We start from the raw sequence: 12,883 nt of genomic DNA on the forward strand, positions 1-12,883 counted from the left end.
TAAAACAGGCTCAACTGATCCTAGAGCAGCACTCCTACTAGCAGCACTCCTACTCTGAGACACACACAGCCCCTGAGCTAAAGTGAATCTCAACACTGTACTCGGCCATCGTATATGGTCAACATTGTATTAGAACCTCTAGTCGTGATCATGTGTTCTCAGTGGGACGGAGTGGGCCCCATCCCTGGCTTCTCCAAGTCCCCCAAGGGGGCGGAGATGTTGTGGCACCCAGCCGTGGTGAAGCCCTACCTGACCATGCTGGCCGAGAGCTCCAACCCTGCCACTCTGGAGGGCTCAGCGGGCTCCTTACAGAACCTGTCTGCTGGGAACTGGAAGGTATATAGTACACATAGTGTGTCCTGAATGGCACCCTATTCCATATATATAGCGCACTACTTCTGACCAGGGCCGGTCAGAAGTAGTGCGCTATATAGGGAATAGGGTGCCATTTTGGGACACAGTCAGCACCGCACCCAGGAGAGGATATGACAGGAACACTGCTCTATTGAATGTTATTTTCCCCCTGTGTAACAGGTATGGTTTCTTAGATGTGTGAAGGCAACCCTTTTTAAATGGGAACTGTCAATTGTCGTTTATAGGTGAAGTCTATGTACTGTGGGCTAATTGCTGCAAAACACATTTCCTTCTTGGAAACTTGAAGTGTACACTTTTGGGTCGAGATGCGTTGGAGAGTTTAAACGTCCTCTCTCGGTCTTCTCTGTACTAGTTTGCGGCGTACATCCGTGCGGCGGTGCGCAAGGAGAAGGGTCTGCCCATCCTGGTGGAGCTGCTGAGGATGGACAACGACAGGGTGGTCTGCTCTGTGGCCACCGCCCTGAGGAACATGGCCCTGGACGTCAGGAACAAGGAGCTCATAGGTGAGGAGCGAACACGGGCTCTGTGAAGGGATGACCCGGGCCACGTTCCAGGCTGACTGCATTACAGGCGCCTGCCAGGTCTCTCAACACATGGATAGGTGTTTATCGTATCTGCTCACCACGTCCTATAATATAACAATTTGATCCCGACTGTGCAGTCGACGACGTGGCGCACAACAATTGGTTGTTCCAATGCATCTGCAATGTAGTAGGGGGGAACGCAACCCACCAGTACAGTAGGCTATGTACATGTGCTACACAAGCACAGAGCAAATAAATAAAGACCAGCACTATATACTGGTTTACCTACATGTGCTATGCAGCATTACAGAGTATGAAAAAGGCAAGAGATGATGGGAAATTAGAGGTTCAGCAATGGTTTGTAGGATCTGTAGGTGTAGACCCTTGGGGGGGCTACTAGCACTATGGAACGCCACATGGTTGGCTGTGGAAGTACAACTCAAGCTGAACTCATGTAGCATCCGCAATGTAAAAAGTACACTGTGTACTCTTACACGGCCCTAGAGAAAGGAATCTGCCGTACAAATACATTACGTAGGACACAAATGCAATGAATGTCTCTTTGTTTCCGTTTGTCTGTTTCTCTCTCTGTGGCGTTTTAGTTGACGGTGTAGCTATCATTTATTTGCAGCAAAAAAAATTCAAATAGAACATAACATAATGTATGTGAAGGTGAGGATGACAGAATCAGCTTATAAAGAAACCTTGCCATAATCTAGATGGTCAATTTATAACGCAAGTTACAAGTACAGTACATACATAAGCAGTACTTTCTCCCTCCCTCCCTCCCTCCCTCCCTCCCTCCCTCCCTCCCTCCCTCCCTCCCTCCCTCCCTCCCTCCCTCCCTCCCTCCCTCCCTCCCTCCCTCCCTCCCTCCCTCCCTCCCTCCCTCCCTCCCTCCCTCCCTCCCAGGGAAGTATGCGATGAGGGACCTGGTGAACCGTCTCCCTGGGGGCGACACCACCCTGCTCTCTGACGAGACGGTGGCGGCCATCTGCTGCACCCTGCACGAGGTCACCAGCAAGAACATGGAGAACGCCAAGGCACTGGCCGACACGGGCGGCATCGAAAAGCTGTTCAACATCACCAAGGGCAGGGGAGAGAGGTAAGGGAAAGGGGGGAGGCTGCCTTCGGCTGCTTGTAAGAGAGAGTCTGCATTGCGTCCTAAATGGTATTCTCTTTATAGTGCATTACTTTTGATCAGAGTATTATGGGAAGGGGGAAAAAAACATACAAGGAACAGAGGGTCTGGTCAAACGTAGTGCATTATACTCTATGCGGAATAGGGTGTCATTTGGGATGCACATGGAGAATCTAAGAAGAGACATGCACACCTCAGAATGATCTAAGGCGAGATTCTCGAGGACGGTTGAGAGTAGACACGTTTTTCTACCACAGAAACATGCAATATGTCATGTATTTGCCACCGATTCCTAAGAGGCCGTGGTCCTAAATTCTCAGTGGTAATGTGTCGTGACGCGTGTCTCTCTGTCCCTAAAAGGTACTCCATGAAGGTGGTGAAAGCTGCCGCTCAGGTCCTCAACACACTCTGGCAGTACAGAGACCTGAGAACTATCTATAAGAAGGTAAGAGAAGGACCAGGGTTGGGATGAGGAGGCCACCTACTGTAGGGATACGTCTCAATGATCTCTCCTTCCTGCCAAAGTGTGCACATCAGACTGTTAAATAGCCATCACTAACTGGCCTCTACCCAGTACCCTGCCCTGAACTTGGTCACTGTCACTATCCAGCTACCACCCGGTTACTGAACCCTGCACCTTAGAGGATGCTGCCCTGTGTACAGTTGAAGTCGGAAGTTTACATACACCTCAGCCAAATACATTTAAAATATGTTTTTCACAATTCAGGAATTGTTTAATCCTAGTAAAAATTCCCTGTTTTAGGTCACTTAGGATCACCACTTTATTTTAAGAATGTGAAGTGTCAGAATAATAGTAGAGAGAATGATCTATTTCAGCTTTTTATTTCTTTCATCACATTCCCAGTGGGTCAGAAGTTTACATACACTCAATTAGTATTTGGTAGCATTGACTTTAAATTGTTTAACTTGGGTCAAACATGTCAGGTAGCCTTCCACAAGCTTCCTACAGTGAGTTGGGTGAATTTTGTCCCATTCCTCCTGACAGAGCTAGTGTAACCGTGTCAGGTTTGTGGGCCTCCTTGCTCACTTTTTTAGCTCTGCCCTCAAATTTTCTATAGGATTGAGGTCAGGGCTATGTGATGGACACTCCAATACCTTGACTGACGACTTTGGAAGAATGTTGGGGTCATTGTCAATTTGGAAGACCCATTTGCGACCAAGCTTGAACTTCCTGACTGATGTCTTGAGATGTTGCTTCAATATTTCCACAGAATTTTCCTTCCTCATGACGCCATCTATTTTGCGAAGTGCACCAGTCCCTCCTGCAGCGAAGCACCCCACAACATGCTTCCATCCCCGTGTTTCAAGGTTGGGATGGTGTTCTTCGGTTTGCAAGCCCCCCTTTTCCTTCAAACATAACGATGGTCAATCAGTTCTATTTTTGTTTCATCAGACCAGAGGACATTTCTCCAAAAAGTACGATCTTTGTCCCCATGTGCAGTTGCAAACCTTAATCTGTGTTTTTTATGGCGGTTTTGGAGCAGTGGCTTCTTCCTTGCTGAGTGGCCTTTTCAGGTTATGTCGATATAGGACTTTTGTACCTGTTTCCTCCAGCATCTTCACAAGGTCCTTTGCTGTTTTTCTGGGATTGATTTGCACTTTTCTCACCAAAGCACGTTCATCTCTAGGAGACAGAATGTGTCTCCTTCCTGAGCGGTATGACGTCTGCGTGGTCCCATGGTGTTTATACTTGTGTACTATTGTTTGTACAGACGAACGTGGTACTTTCAGGCATTTGGAAATTGTTCCCAAGGATGAACCAGACTTGTGGGGGTCTACAATTCTTCTTTCTGAGGTCTTTGCTGAATTCTTTTGATTTTCCCATGATATCAAGCAAAGAGGCACTGAGTTTGAAGGTAGGCCTTGAAATACACCCACCGTCAATTAGCCTATCAGAAGCTTTTAAAGCCATGACATCATTTTCTGGAATTTTCCAAGCTGTTTAAAGGCACAGCCAACTTAGTGTATGTAAACTTCTGACCCACTGGAATTGTGATACTGTGAATTATAAGTGAAAAAGTCTGTCTGTAAACAATTGTTGGAAAAATTACTTGTGTCATGCACAAAGTAGATGAACTAACCGACTTGCCAAAACTATAGTTTGTTAACAAGGAATGTGTGGAATGGTTGAAAAACGAGTTTTAATGACTCCAACCTAAGTGTATGTAAACTTCCGACTTCAACTGTACATAGACATGGAACACTGGTCACTTTAATAATGTTTACATTACATTTAATGTGTATAATACTGTATTCTAGTCAATGCCATCCTATTCCACCCTTGCTGTACATGTACTATTCTATCCTACGTATTCTACAGAAATACTACATATTCTATTCACATACTGTCCATAATGTCTATACTTCCAATCACAGTATACAGTGCATTCGGAAAGTTTTCAGACCTGTACCCTTTTTCCACATTTTGTTAAGTTACCGCCTTGTTCTAAAATTGATTACGTTAACATTTTTCCTCATTAATCTGCGCACAATACCCCATAATGTTTTTGTTTTTTAAAATGTACATTTTAAATAAATATTCAGACCTTTTACTCAGTACTTTGTTGAAGCACCTCTGGCAGCGATTACATCCTCGAGTCTTCTTGAGTATGACGCTACAAGCTTGGCACACCTGTATTTGGAGGGTTTCTCATTCTTCTCTGCAGATCCTCAAGCTCTGTCAGGTTGGATGGGGAGTGTTGCTGCACAGCTATTTTCAGGTCGTTCCAGAGATGTTTGATTGGGTTCAAGTCTGGCTGGGCCACTCAAGGACATTCAGAGACTTGTCCTGACGCCACCCCTGCGTTGTCTTGGCTGTGTGCTTAGCGTCGTTGTCCTGTTGGAAGGTGAACCTTCACCCCAGTCTGAGGTCTTGAGCACTCTGGAGCAGGTTTTCATCAAGAATCTCTCTGTACTGCTCTGTTCATCTTTCCCTCGATCCTGACTAGTCTCCCAGTCCCTACCGCTGGAAATCATCCCCACAGCATGATGCTGCCACCACCATGCTTCACGTAGGAATGGTGCCAGGTTTCCTCCAGTTGGCATTCAGGCAAAAGAGTTCAATCTTGTTTCTCATGGTCTGAGAGTCCTTTAGGTGCCTTTTGGCAAACTCCAAGTGGGCTGTCGGGTGCCTTTTACTGAGAAGTGGCTTCCGTCTGGCCACTCTCGTCTTAATATTTCTGTATTTCTTGATTCCATTCTTTTACTTTTAGATGTGTGTATTGTTGCGAATTGTTAGATATTACTGCACTGTTGGAGCTAGGAACATAAGCATTTCACTACACCCACAATACCATCTGTTAAATATGTGAATGCAACCATTACATTTCTATTCGATTTGTTCACTTCCCTTCATTTAAAGGAAATTACTGGTGTAAGAAATATGGGTAAACTTCCATTAGCCCAATGCTTTTAGGTTTGTGGGATGTAGTGAAGGAGTGTACACTTCAGGAGAAAGGAAATATGATTGTGACGCACCCCGGGTCTCTGTGGCTCATACTAACACTGTTTCCTTTCTCTGCTTCAGGACGGATGGAACCAACACCACTTCATTACGCCCGTGTCTACTCTAGAGCGCGACAGATTCAAGTCTCAGCCCACCCTCCCTACCAGCACCATACAGATGTCACCGGTCAACCAGTCAGGTCAGCCTAGCTACGTAGACGATCATTCACCTAGGCTACGTCCCAAATGGCAATCTATTCCCTAGGGGGCCTAGTGCACTACTTTTGACCAGAGCCCACAGGGCTCTTTTCAAAAGTAATGCACTAGATTGGAAATGAGGAGCCGTTGGAGACATAGCCCTAGATAAGGACACAAATGCGTTTCAATTCAACGTTTCGTTGTTTTGACCTCCATGTTGTGTTCCCCACAGCTGGCAGTGCAACCTCCTCTCCTGCAATGCTGGGAATCAAAGAACACCGTTCTGATTATCACAGGGCACAGTCAACTATGCAATTTTATAAAAACCAAGGGGACAACAATGTACATAAATACCAATATACAGGTAAACAATGAGCATAGAGAATTATCACACAAAAATCGCCCATAAAAACACAGCGTATCAGTTGAGATGTTGGAATTTAATTGAAAACTTATCAGCCATGTGCACCAGACCGTGATCAAAGTATCCCCTAGGGCCTTTCTGCCTCTATGTAGGGCGTAATCCATCTCACCACTCCCAGGAATCCCATTCCATGCCCCCTCGCCCCTAGCACTCCCCTAGATCTCCCCCAGCTCTCCAATAGCTATCCCCTACCTCCCTGTTTCTTATCATCCTTATTGGGAGCTGGAGGCTCTTAGACGGTCGGTAGTTCAAAAGAGCACTTGAGCCTCTTTGTTGCGTTTAAGTGGGTCTGCTGAGCAATATAGTGGCTGATCCGCCTGCATTGTGAGCAACTCGGCTCAGCAGCCACTACAAAGCGGCCATTGTTAGTTGCCCTGAGGAAGAGTAGGGCTACTTCCCAAATGGCACCCTATTCCCTATATAGTGCACTACTTTTGACCAGAGCCCTGGTCTAGAGTAGTGCACTATATATGGAAAAAGGGTGCCATTTGGGAAGTAGCCCTACTCTTCCTCAGGGCAACTAACAATGGCCACTGCCAGATGGAGGGCCCTCAATGGGGTGCTGAGACGGCAGAGTAAACAGAGCTGGGGAAGCTGCAGCCTCCCTGCCTAACCTTCTGCCTGGCTACCCAGCAACACTCCCTGGAGTAATATTGCACGGTAACAACGTTTATGTTCATGGCAATTTTTAGTTATACCATTATCTTGTTAATTTCTCTTCCAGGGTCTGGAAAGCCGTCACCATATTATGTCGGGTCCTACTCCTCACCGACAAGAGAGGACCCCAGAAGAGCACAGGTAAATTCAATACAGACTCTAAATCAATCCCTTCTGGTCGAACATCCCCATCTTTCCCTGCGCTATCAACTTGGCCGGTGCAGGCGGCTGGTTCGCTCCGCTACACTAATGGAAGGAGACTGACACATATTACAGTGTGGGTGAATGAGAGAGTTGGGAGACGTCCAACACATCAGTCATTGTGTGAGCGAGAGTGAATGTGGCTGCTGTAATAGGGATGGGCTGGGCGGCAGTGGGTGCGTCTCAGGCACCTGTCACAGTGTGGACACGTCCCTGTGTACCCACTCGGATAACACCCAAGAGGAGGGATCTTTGTGCCCTCCTCTCCTCCCTCTACCCGTCTCTGACTAGACAGGAAATAGACGGTCAGGATATTACACCCAAAGGAGGCTAGTGAAGGAAGGACGTCTCATAATAACGGAAAGGATGGAGTTAATGGAATGGTTTCAAACGCACGGAAACCATTTCTTTGACGTTTGATAACATTCCATTCATTATTTTCCGGCCATTACTTGGAGCCTGTCCTCCGATTTTAAAGAGCCACCGGCCACCACTCATTACAACCAACTTTGTTCAGCTAGACAGCCACACAGTGTGAATTTTGATACACAAAGTTGTAATACGTTTGAATCAACAAACTATTTTCTCATCCTTTTCTCCCATCGGACAGTTGAAAGTAGATATTTTCCTGTATTTGACATAGACCGATCTGATTGTGTTGCTTCTCTCGTCTCCACAGCAGCAGATGTACTACACTGAGGAGCCGAGCAGGCGGAACTACGACACCTACAGAATGTACCTGCAGTCTCCACACGGCTATGATGACCCCTACGTGGAGGAAGTGGTCAGCTTCCCCCCCACGGCAGACTACAGCTCTAAGTCGCACGGTCACGGACTCAAATCCACCACGAACTACGTGGACTTTTACTCTACCACCCGGAGGCCTTCCTACAGGGCGGATCAGTACCCAGGTTCGCCAGATTCCTGGGTATAGGGACTCCATCTTGGAATCCCCGACAGATGAACTCTTGAACTTTTACTTGTGTGTGTGTTTTTGAAAATGTGGATCTGAATGTGGAGATCGACGCGATGGCAGATGGCAGATGGAGAATGGAATGTTAACCAAAGAAAGAAGGAAACCAAGGAATGTGTTTTTTTTTTTTTTTTTAAAGAAGAGCAGTGGGTGTGTTCGGGGCGGGCGGCACTGGACATTATCGTGAGTGGTGTCCTGCTCTGTCTAGATGTTACTTTTTCTTTTGGAAACCTGTAGCTGTGGTAGCATGGTGAAGGTGTGGGTTATGTGACAAAAGGTTTGCGGTAAAGAGTCAGAAGGGGGAATGTGTATGTTCGTAGGCAAAAATGGATCATGAACTCATATCTGTAAAAAAAAAAATGTGTTGTAACCTAAAGATGTTAGTTTGTACAGAGGGATCAAATTGTATTTGTTCTTAATGTTGAGATTGTGTATGCCATGGAGTCTTGTACATTTCCTTCATTTTATTGTAAATACAGAAAAAATGCCACCTGGTTTACGTTCATCAGCACTGGTAAAAGAGGTGTGCCATGTCAAATCTATATTATAGATCTATAAATATATGAAGAAATAAAGGGATGAGGGAAAAGATGGCATCATAACACAAACATGCAACGATAATAAAAGTTCACTTTTGTTTTTTAAATGAATTGTGTAATTGCAGACATTTTTGTGACTTTGAAAGATATTCTCTTTATTTTTCCATTCTCTGTCTTGGATCTTTCATCGATAGTTCGGACATTTTCTGTGCACAACAACCAACAGAAATAAATGTGAACATTTGGTCCATGAAGAGCTCTACAACTCCTCCCTATGCTTCCTCATCCTCTCCTCTTTGCATACATCCAATTATTTCAGTAGAAAAAGAAGAAAACGAAACGTCCCTAATAAAATGGCACCCTATTCTTTACATAGGTCTCTGGTCAAATGTAGTGCACTATGGGCCTTTGTCAAAAGTAGTGCACTATATAAAGAATAGGGTGTCATTTGGGACAAATTCCAACATGATAGAATGACCAGACACTCAGCATTTTCTTCGTCATATTTCATAAACAGACTAAAGACCTTTCCAGATACACTTATGAAAGTTGTTAGAAGTGACAAAAAGACAGACAGTGGAGGCATCGTTTTTTTTTTCAGGACATCAAGTTAGTTTTATTTTCAAAATGTTTTAAACAATTTATTACATAAATATCACGCATTTATCACTAAGATAAATGAGAGATGAGTTCATGAAAATATCTCTAGCCCCTCCCTGTACGCGTGGTCCTTCGTAATGTACAGATCTTTAAACAGTCAGATAGTGATGTGTAAATTCACACTACCATCACCATATTGCTTCCATCTATTCCGTTGAAATTCAGATCTGAAAACAAAAGGGGCGTGGCTGGAGGTTGTTTTTGAACTAGGCAATGGTGTCGAATAAATGACAGAATTGGTAGATAAGAAGTAGGATTAGATCATGAACATCCTCAATGAGCACCATGCACACGAATGCGCCGATCTATACACTGAATGGATAGAACATGCAAGTTGTTGAAACTGTTCACTCCATATTTCTGGTTCACTCATGTGGAATACATGAGTCTGCTGCAGCCTCATGCTGCTGATGCTCGCTTCCTGCGTAAACTAAGTCATTTGCCTTTCAGCAGTATAAAGTGGGCGTTGTAGTACTTTGTGTGCCGTTATTGTTGTTCAGAAGTCGAGAATGGTGCAACTATCTAAATCTGGAGTGAGAGAGAGTCCTGAATTGAAGGCTGGCCATCCTCCAGCAGGTATGGTGGTGACTTGTTCATATTAATTCGTAATTTGCATCAAGTTGTGCATATTTTCTTTGTCCAAAAATGTGTTCGATGTAATGTCTGGCTTGCTTTTTCGAGGTGGTAAGTGTGGTTTACATTCAGTGCATTTACAATAAAGGCCTGATCTTGTTGTCGCATGCAAACATTGTTACAATCTTGTAAAAACATTGGTTGGCGACAATGTTGGAACGCACGCTCAAACCTCAAGTGCGTAGGTGGTAAACGAGTTACAACTAAAGTAGTTCTAAATGCCCCCATTACTGCTACTATGTTTTTTTCCGTTACAATGCGTGATGAAAATTGCATCGGTGCATAGCTTATTGTGCAAACATGGTACATTCTGTGCTCTAAGCTGCACCCAAGGGACAGGCCAACACTGTTCATATAGTTAAGTGAATATCCCCTGCAGATTTGTGCTTATGTATGGGGATTTTGAGTCCAAATACTCCCACTCAAACTATTATTAAAATGCTAATTGACGGGATGTCCACATATCTTTGGTTTTTGGACCTGGCCCACGAGATGCCTATTGCATACTGGTGTGACGTGCAGATGTCCCAGAAAATACATTCTGGGGCCATAGGTGTCTCTGAGTAGGAGTGATTTTTGGATCAGTTTTGCCCTGCTTGATACCGGTCCCTCAAAGAGATTCTTTGCACAGTACAAATGTAATTATTTCTGAGTTGCACGGTGTTTGGGGGCATTCTAGAACATCAAAGCGCTTTTTGCTTTGACAGGATGTGGGTAAAGTAGACTCTTTTGATTAAACCTGCCTATAGCAAGTCAGAGGAAAAGAAACAACAATGCTGAACTCTCTTCTCACGGCCAACTTTCTTCTTCCGACACTGCCAAAGTCTCATTGTATAATGGCAAAATTCCAAGACATTATAACCTGAAGTTGTTTAGTTTTGTCTTACAGTAACGCTGAATAGTTTTAACTCCTTCATGACCAAGTTCAGGAAGTTGTATAACTTTCCAAATTGCATTCAATTCTGGATTTGCAAAGAATGAGTATGTCATTAATATATTTTCACCTATTTTAAACGGATCCACTCTGGCACCACAGTGAAGGCTGGGGGGAAACGAGTGGTCAAGAAAAGCTGTGAGGAGAGTCATGCCACCCACCATGTGAACCCAGAGAGGGAACACAAAGTTCCCAAACCCAGGTACAGTTCAGTTAGCCCCTCCCTGTTTTAGTCTTTTATTCTATTTGGTGCCAAATGACAACGACCCAATACTCCCAAATACAGGGTCTCGTCATTTACAGAGCTCAGATTGTGCTCAAATGTTTTTAACATTAAGAGTGCGTAAGGAAAACCCTTAAATGCAATGTTTGTCGTTAAACATGTAATACTGTTCTAGATCTGCAGCCACCTCCAGCAGAATGCAGCAAATCAGTGTCTTGATGTCAGGAACACTTGACAAGGTAAGGATATCTGACTTATAATGATGGCTGCAACAGTCCCACAAGGGTTGGCCAAAAAGCAGGTTTAGATGGGGGGGAGGGGGTGTGTGTGTGTCTTCATTCGTAATGATCATGCAAGTCTAAACACTTTACTCGTAGCCTAGCTTCTTCAGATTGGCATAGTAAAATGGTCTCCTCTGGATTGCTTGGTAAGCCATGATTTTATAAGATGTCCTCATTGTTTCAGTTGGGACATGACTTCCCAGAGACCCCAGTAAGTGTGAAGCACAGCAGACTCAGACCTGCTATGGAGAAGGCACACTCGCCAGCTTTCAAGTCCAGCTTCTGCATCCAGCAACCCAAAAAGTTCTGAAGCAGCGTGTTGAAGTTGCCCGAGGGGAAACGTGAAGTCGTCTGTGAAAGACCAACAGGATGTGTTAGTTATATGCATGAGGGGACCGACATGAGATATCAGAAAATACTTTAATGTTTAACTTTCTTGATTTAATGTAGAATCAATTTGGCTTTTAATTAGTTGCAATTTGTGACTTTGCTACTTTTAGGTGAGAAAGTGGAGCTTTGCAGGGATATAGTGGGTTTTCAGCTTATTCCAAACCAGCACTTACTGTGCCTTAAAAAAAAAAATTATGAATGAGACATCCTGTGAACTAAAGGCACACATGGTGGGCATTTTTGAAATGGTATGTTGCATAAGTGGGTAAAAGCTGGATGACTGACTTTTGTCATTGAATGTTTTAATAGTGAGAAGCTTGAATAATACAAAAAAACTGCATGTCATTAAACATTTTGTCTTCTGTTTTTTTATGGTTACTTCTAGATTCCCATGATTAAATAAAATGCAATTAATGAATTGTGTTGCTTTTTCATACTGCAAATTTTGTAATGACCAGAGGGTGGCGACAACTAACTCCTGTTAGCTTGAAGGAGATGGAATTTTTTTTGTTGCTTTTTTAAAAGCTTTATCATGGATGTTTAACACCTAGGAAAACCAGGGTCTTTGAGTCCATTTCCCCTATCATTATGAGGTATTTTCTGACTTGCTTGTCTATTATATTGATGGGAACTGCTCTTCCACATGCATATTGTACATCTCTATCTACGCCATTTCATAATTATAGTACTATGCAGTATTTCCTGAGAGTGAAACGTACTGTGGCATGTCTCAGTACGTCTCTGCCAGCAGTATGCCAGTGTCCTGGTGTTTCCACAGAAACTAACCCACAGCAGAGTGTCTTTGAACTCTGCCTCTTTGGGGGGGGGGGGGGAGTTCTCTGCATGTGTCGACATCTCTTATAGAGCCCTCACAAAAGATCCCCTGTTGTGAGGATGAACCCAGCCAAGTGCTGAATTGAGTGAGTACTTCTGCCAGAGCCAACACTATCTGGGGACACTGTCTGACAAACATGAGTAGTGCCCCACTCATCACATGTTAATTTTGGGGTTCACTTTTCAGGCTCCTAGCTTATTTCATCTTTTGTTGCCTGTCTTTGTGGCAAAGAAGTCAGTGCCAGTAAAAGCCTTTTATGGCACACTGGGAAATACTAGGCCATACTAACCTGCTATTTTGCAAGATGGCGGTAGCCAGTAGTAGCATAACGCAGGAAACAAATGTTTTACAACAATTGGCAGTCTTCGCCGGATTCTATTCCAGCAGCTGGTGAGGTTGGACAGAATATGCGAAGGCACTCGCTTTGTTC

At 44.2% G+C, this 12,883-nt stretch overlaps 2 protein-coding genes across 32 annotated transcripts in view; both read left to right on the forward strand.

Annotated features, from left to right (window-relative positions):
* The window catches only part of LOC110520056 (plakophilin-4), a 114,827-nt gene extending 106,223 nt beyond the window's left edge, over nt 1-8,604 (forward strand). For 19 of the 31 annotated variants that reach the window (XM_036974325.2, XM_090229646.1, XM_090229661.1 and 16 more), the window contains 8 exons: nt 163-336; nt 728-878; nt 1,812-2,004; nt 2,401-2,485; nt 5,588-5,705; nt 5,936-6,067; nt 6,852-6,925; nt 7,665-8,604. In XM_036974325.2, coding sequence (XP_036830220.2) covers nt 163-336; nt 728-878; nt 1,812-2,004; nt 2,401-2,485; nt 5,588-5,705; nt 5,936-6,067; nt 6,852-6,925; nt 7,665-7,919 — 1,182 coding nt within the window. In that variant the 3' untranslated portion in view covers nt 7,920-8,604. The remainder of the gene's footprint in view (nt 1-162; nt 337-727; nt 879-1,811; nt 2,005-2,400; nt 2,486-5,587; nt 5,706-5,935; nt 6,068-6,851; nt 6,926-7,664) is intronic. The other 12 variants (XM_090229653.1, XM_090229657.1, XM_090229665.1 and 9 more) reach the window with 1 other exon arrangement.
* Nucleotides 8,605-9,276: 672 nt separating this feature from the next.
* Nucleotides 9,277-12,036, forward strand: LOC110520057 (death-associated protein-like 1 homolog). The gene is made up of 4 exons (XM_021597041.3): nt 9,277-9,733; nt 10,827-10,926; nt 11,123-11,186; nt 11,413-12,036. Exons 1-4 carry the CDS (start codon nt 9,667-9,669, stop codon nt 11,536-11,538), a joined length of 357 nt encoding a protein of 118 aa, XP_021452716.1. The 5' UTR covers nt 9,277-9,666; the 3' UTR covers nt 11,539-12,036.
* The last annotated feature ends 847 nt before the right edge of the window (nt 12,037-12,883 follow it).

This window comes from Oncorhynchus mykiss, chromosome 3, assembly GCF_057628025.1.
Source record: "Oncorhynchus mykiss isolate SJ-2025 chromosome 3, ASM5762802v1, whole genome shotgun sequence".
Classification (NCBI taxonomy): Eukaryota; Metazoa; Chordata; class Actinopteri; order Salmoniformes; family Salmonidae; genus Oncorhynchus; species Oncorhynchus mykiss.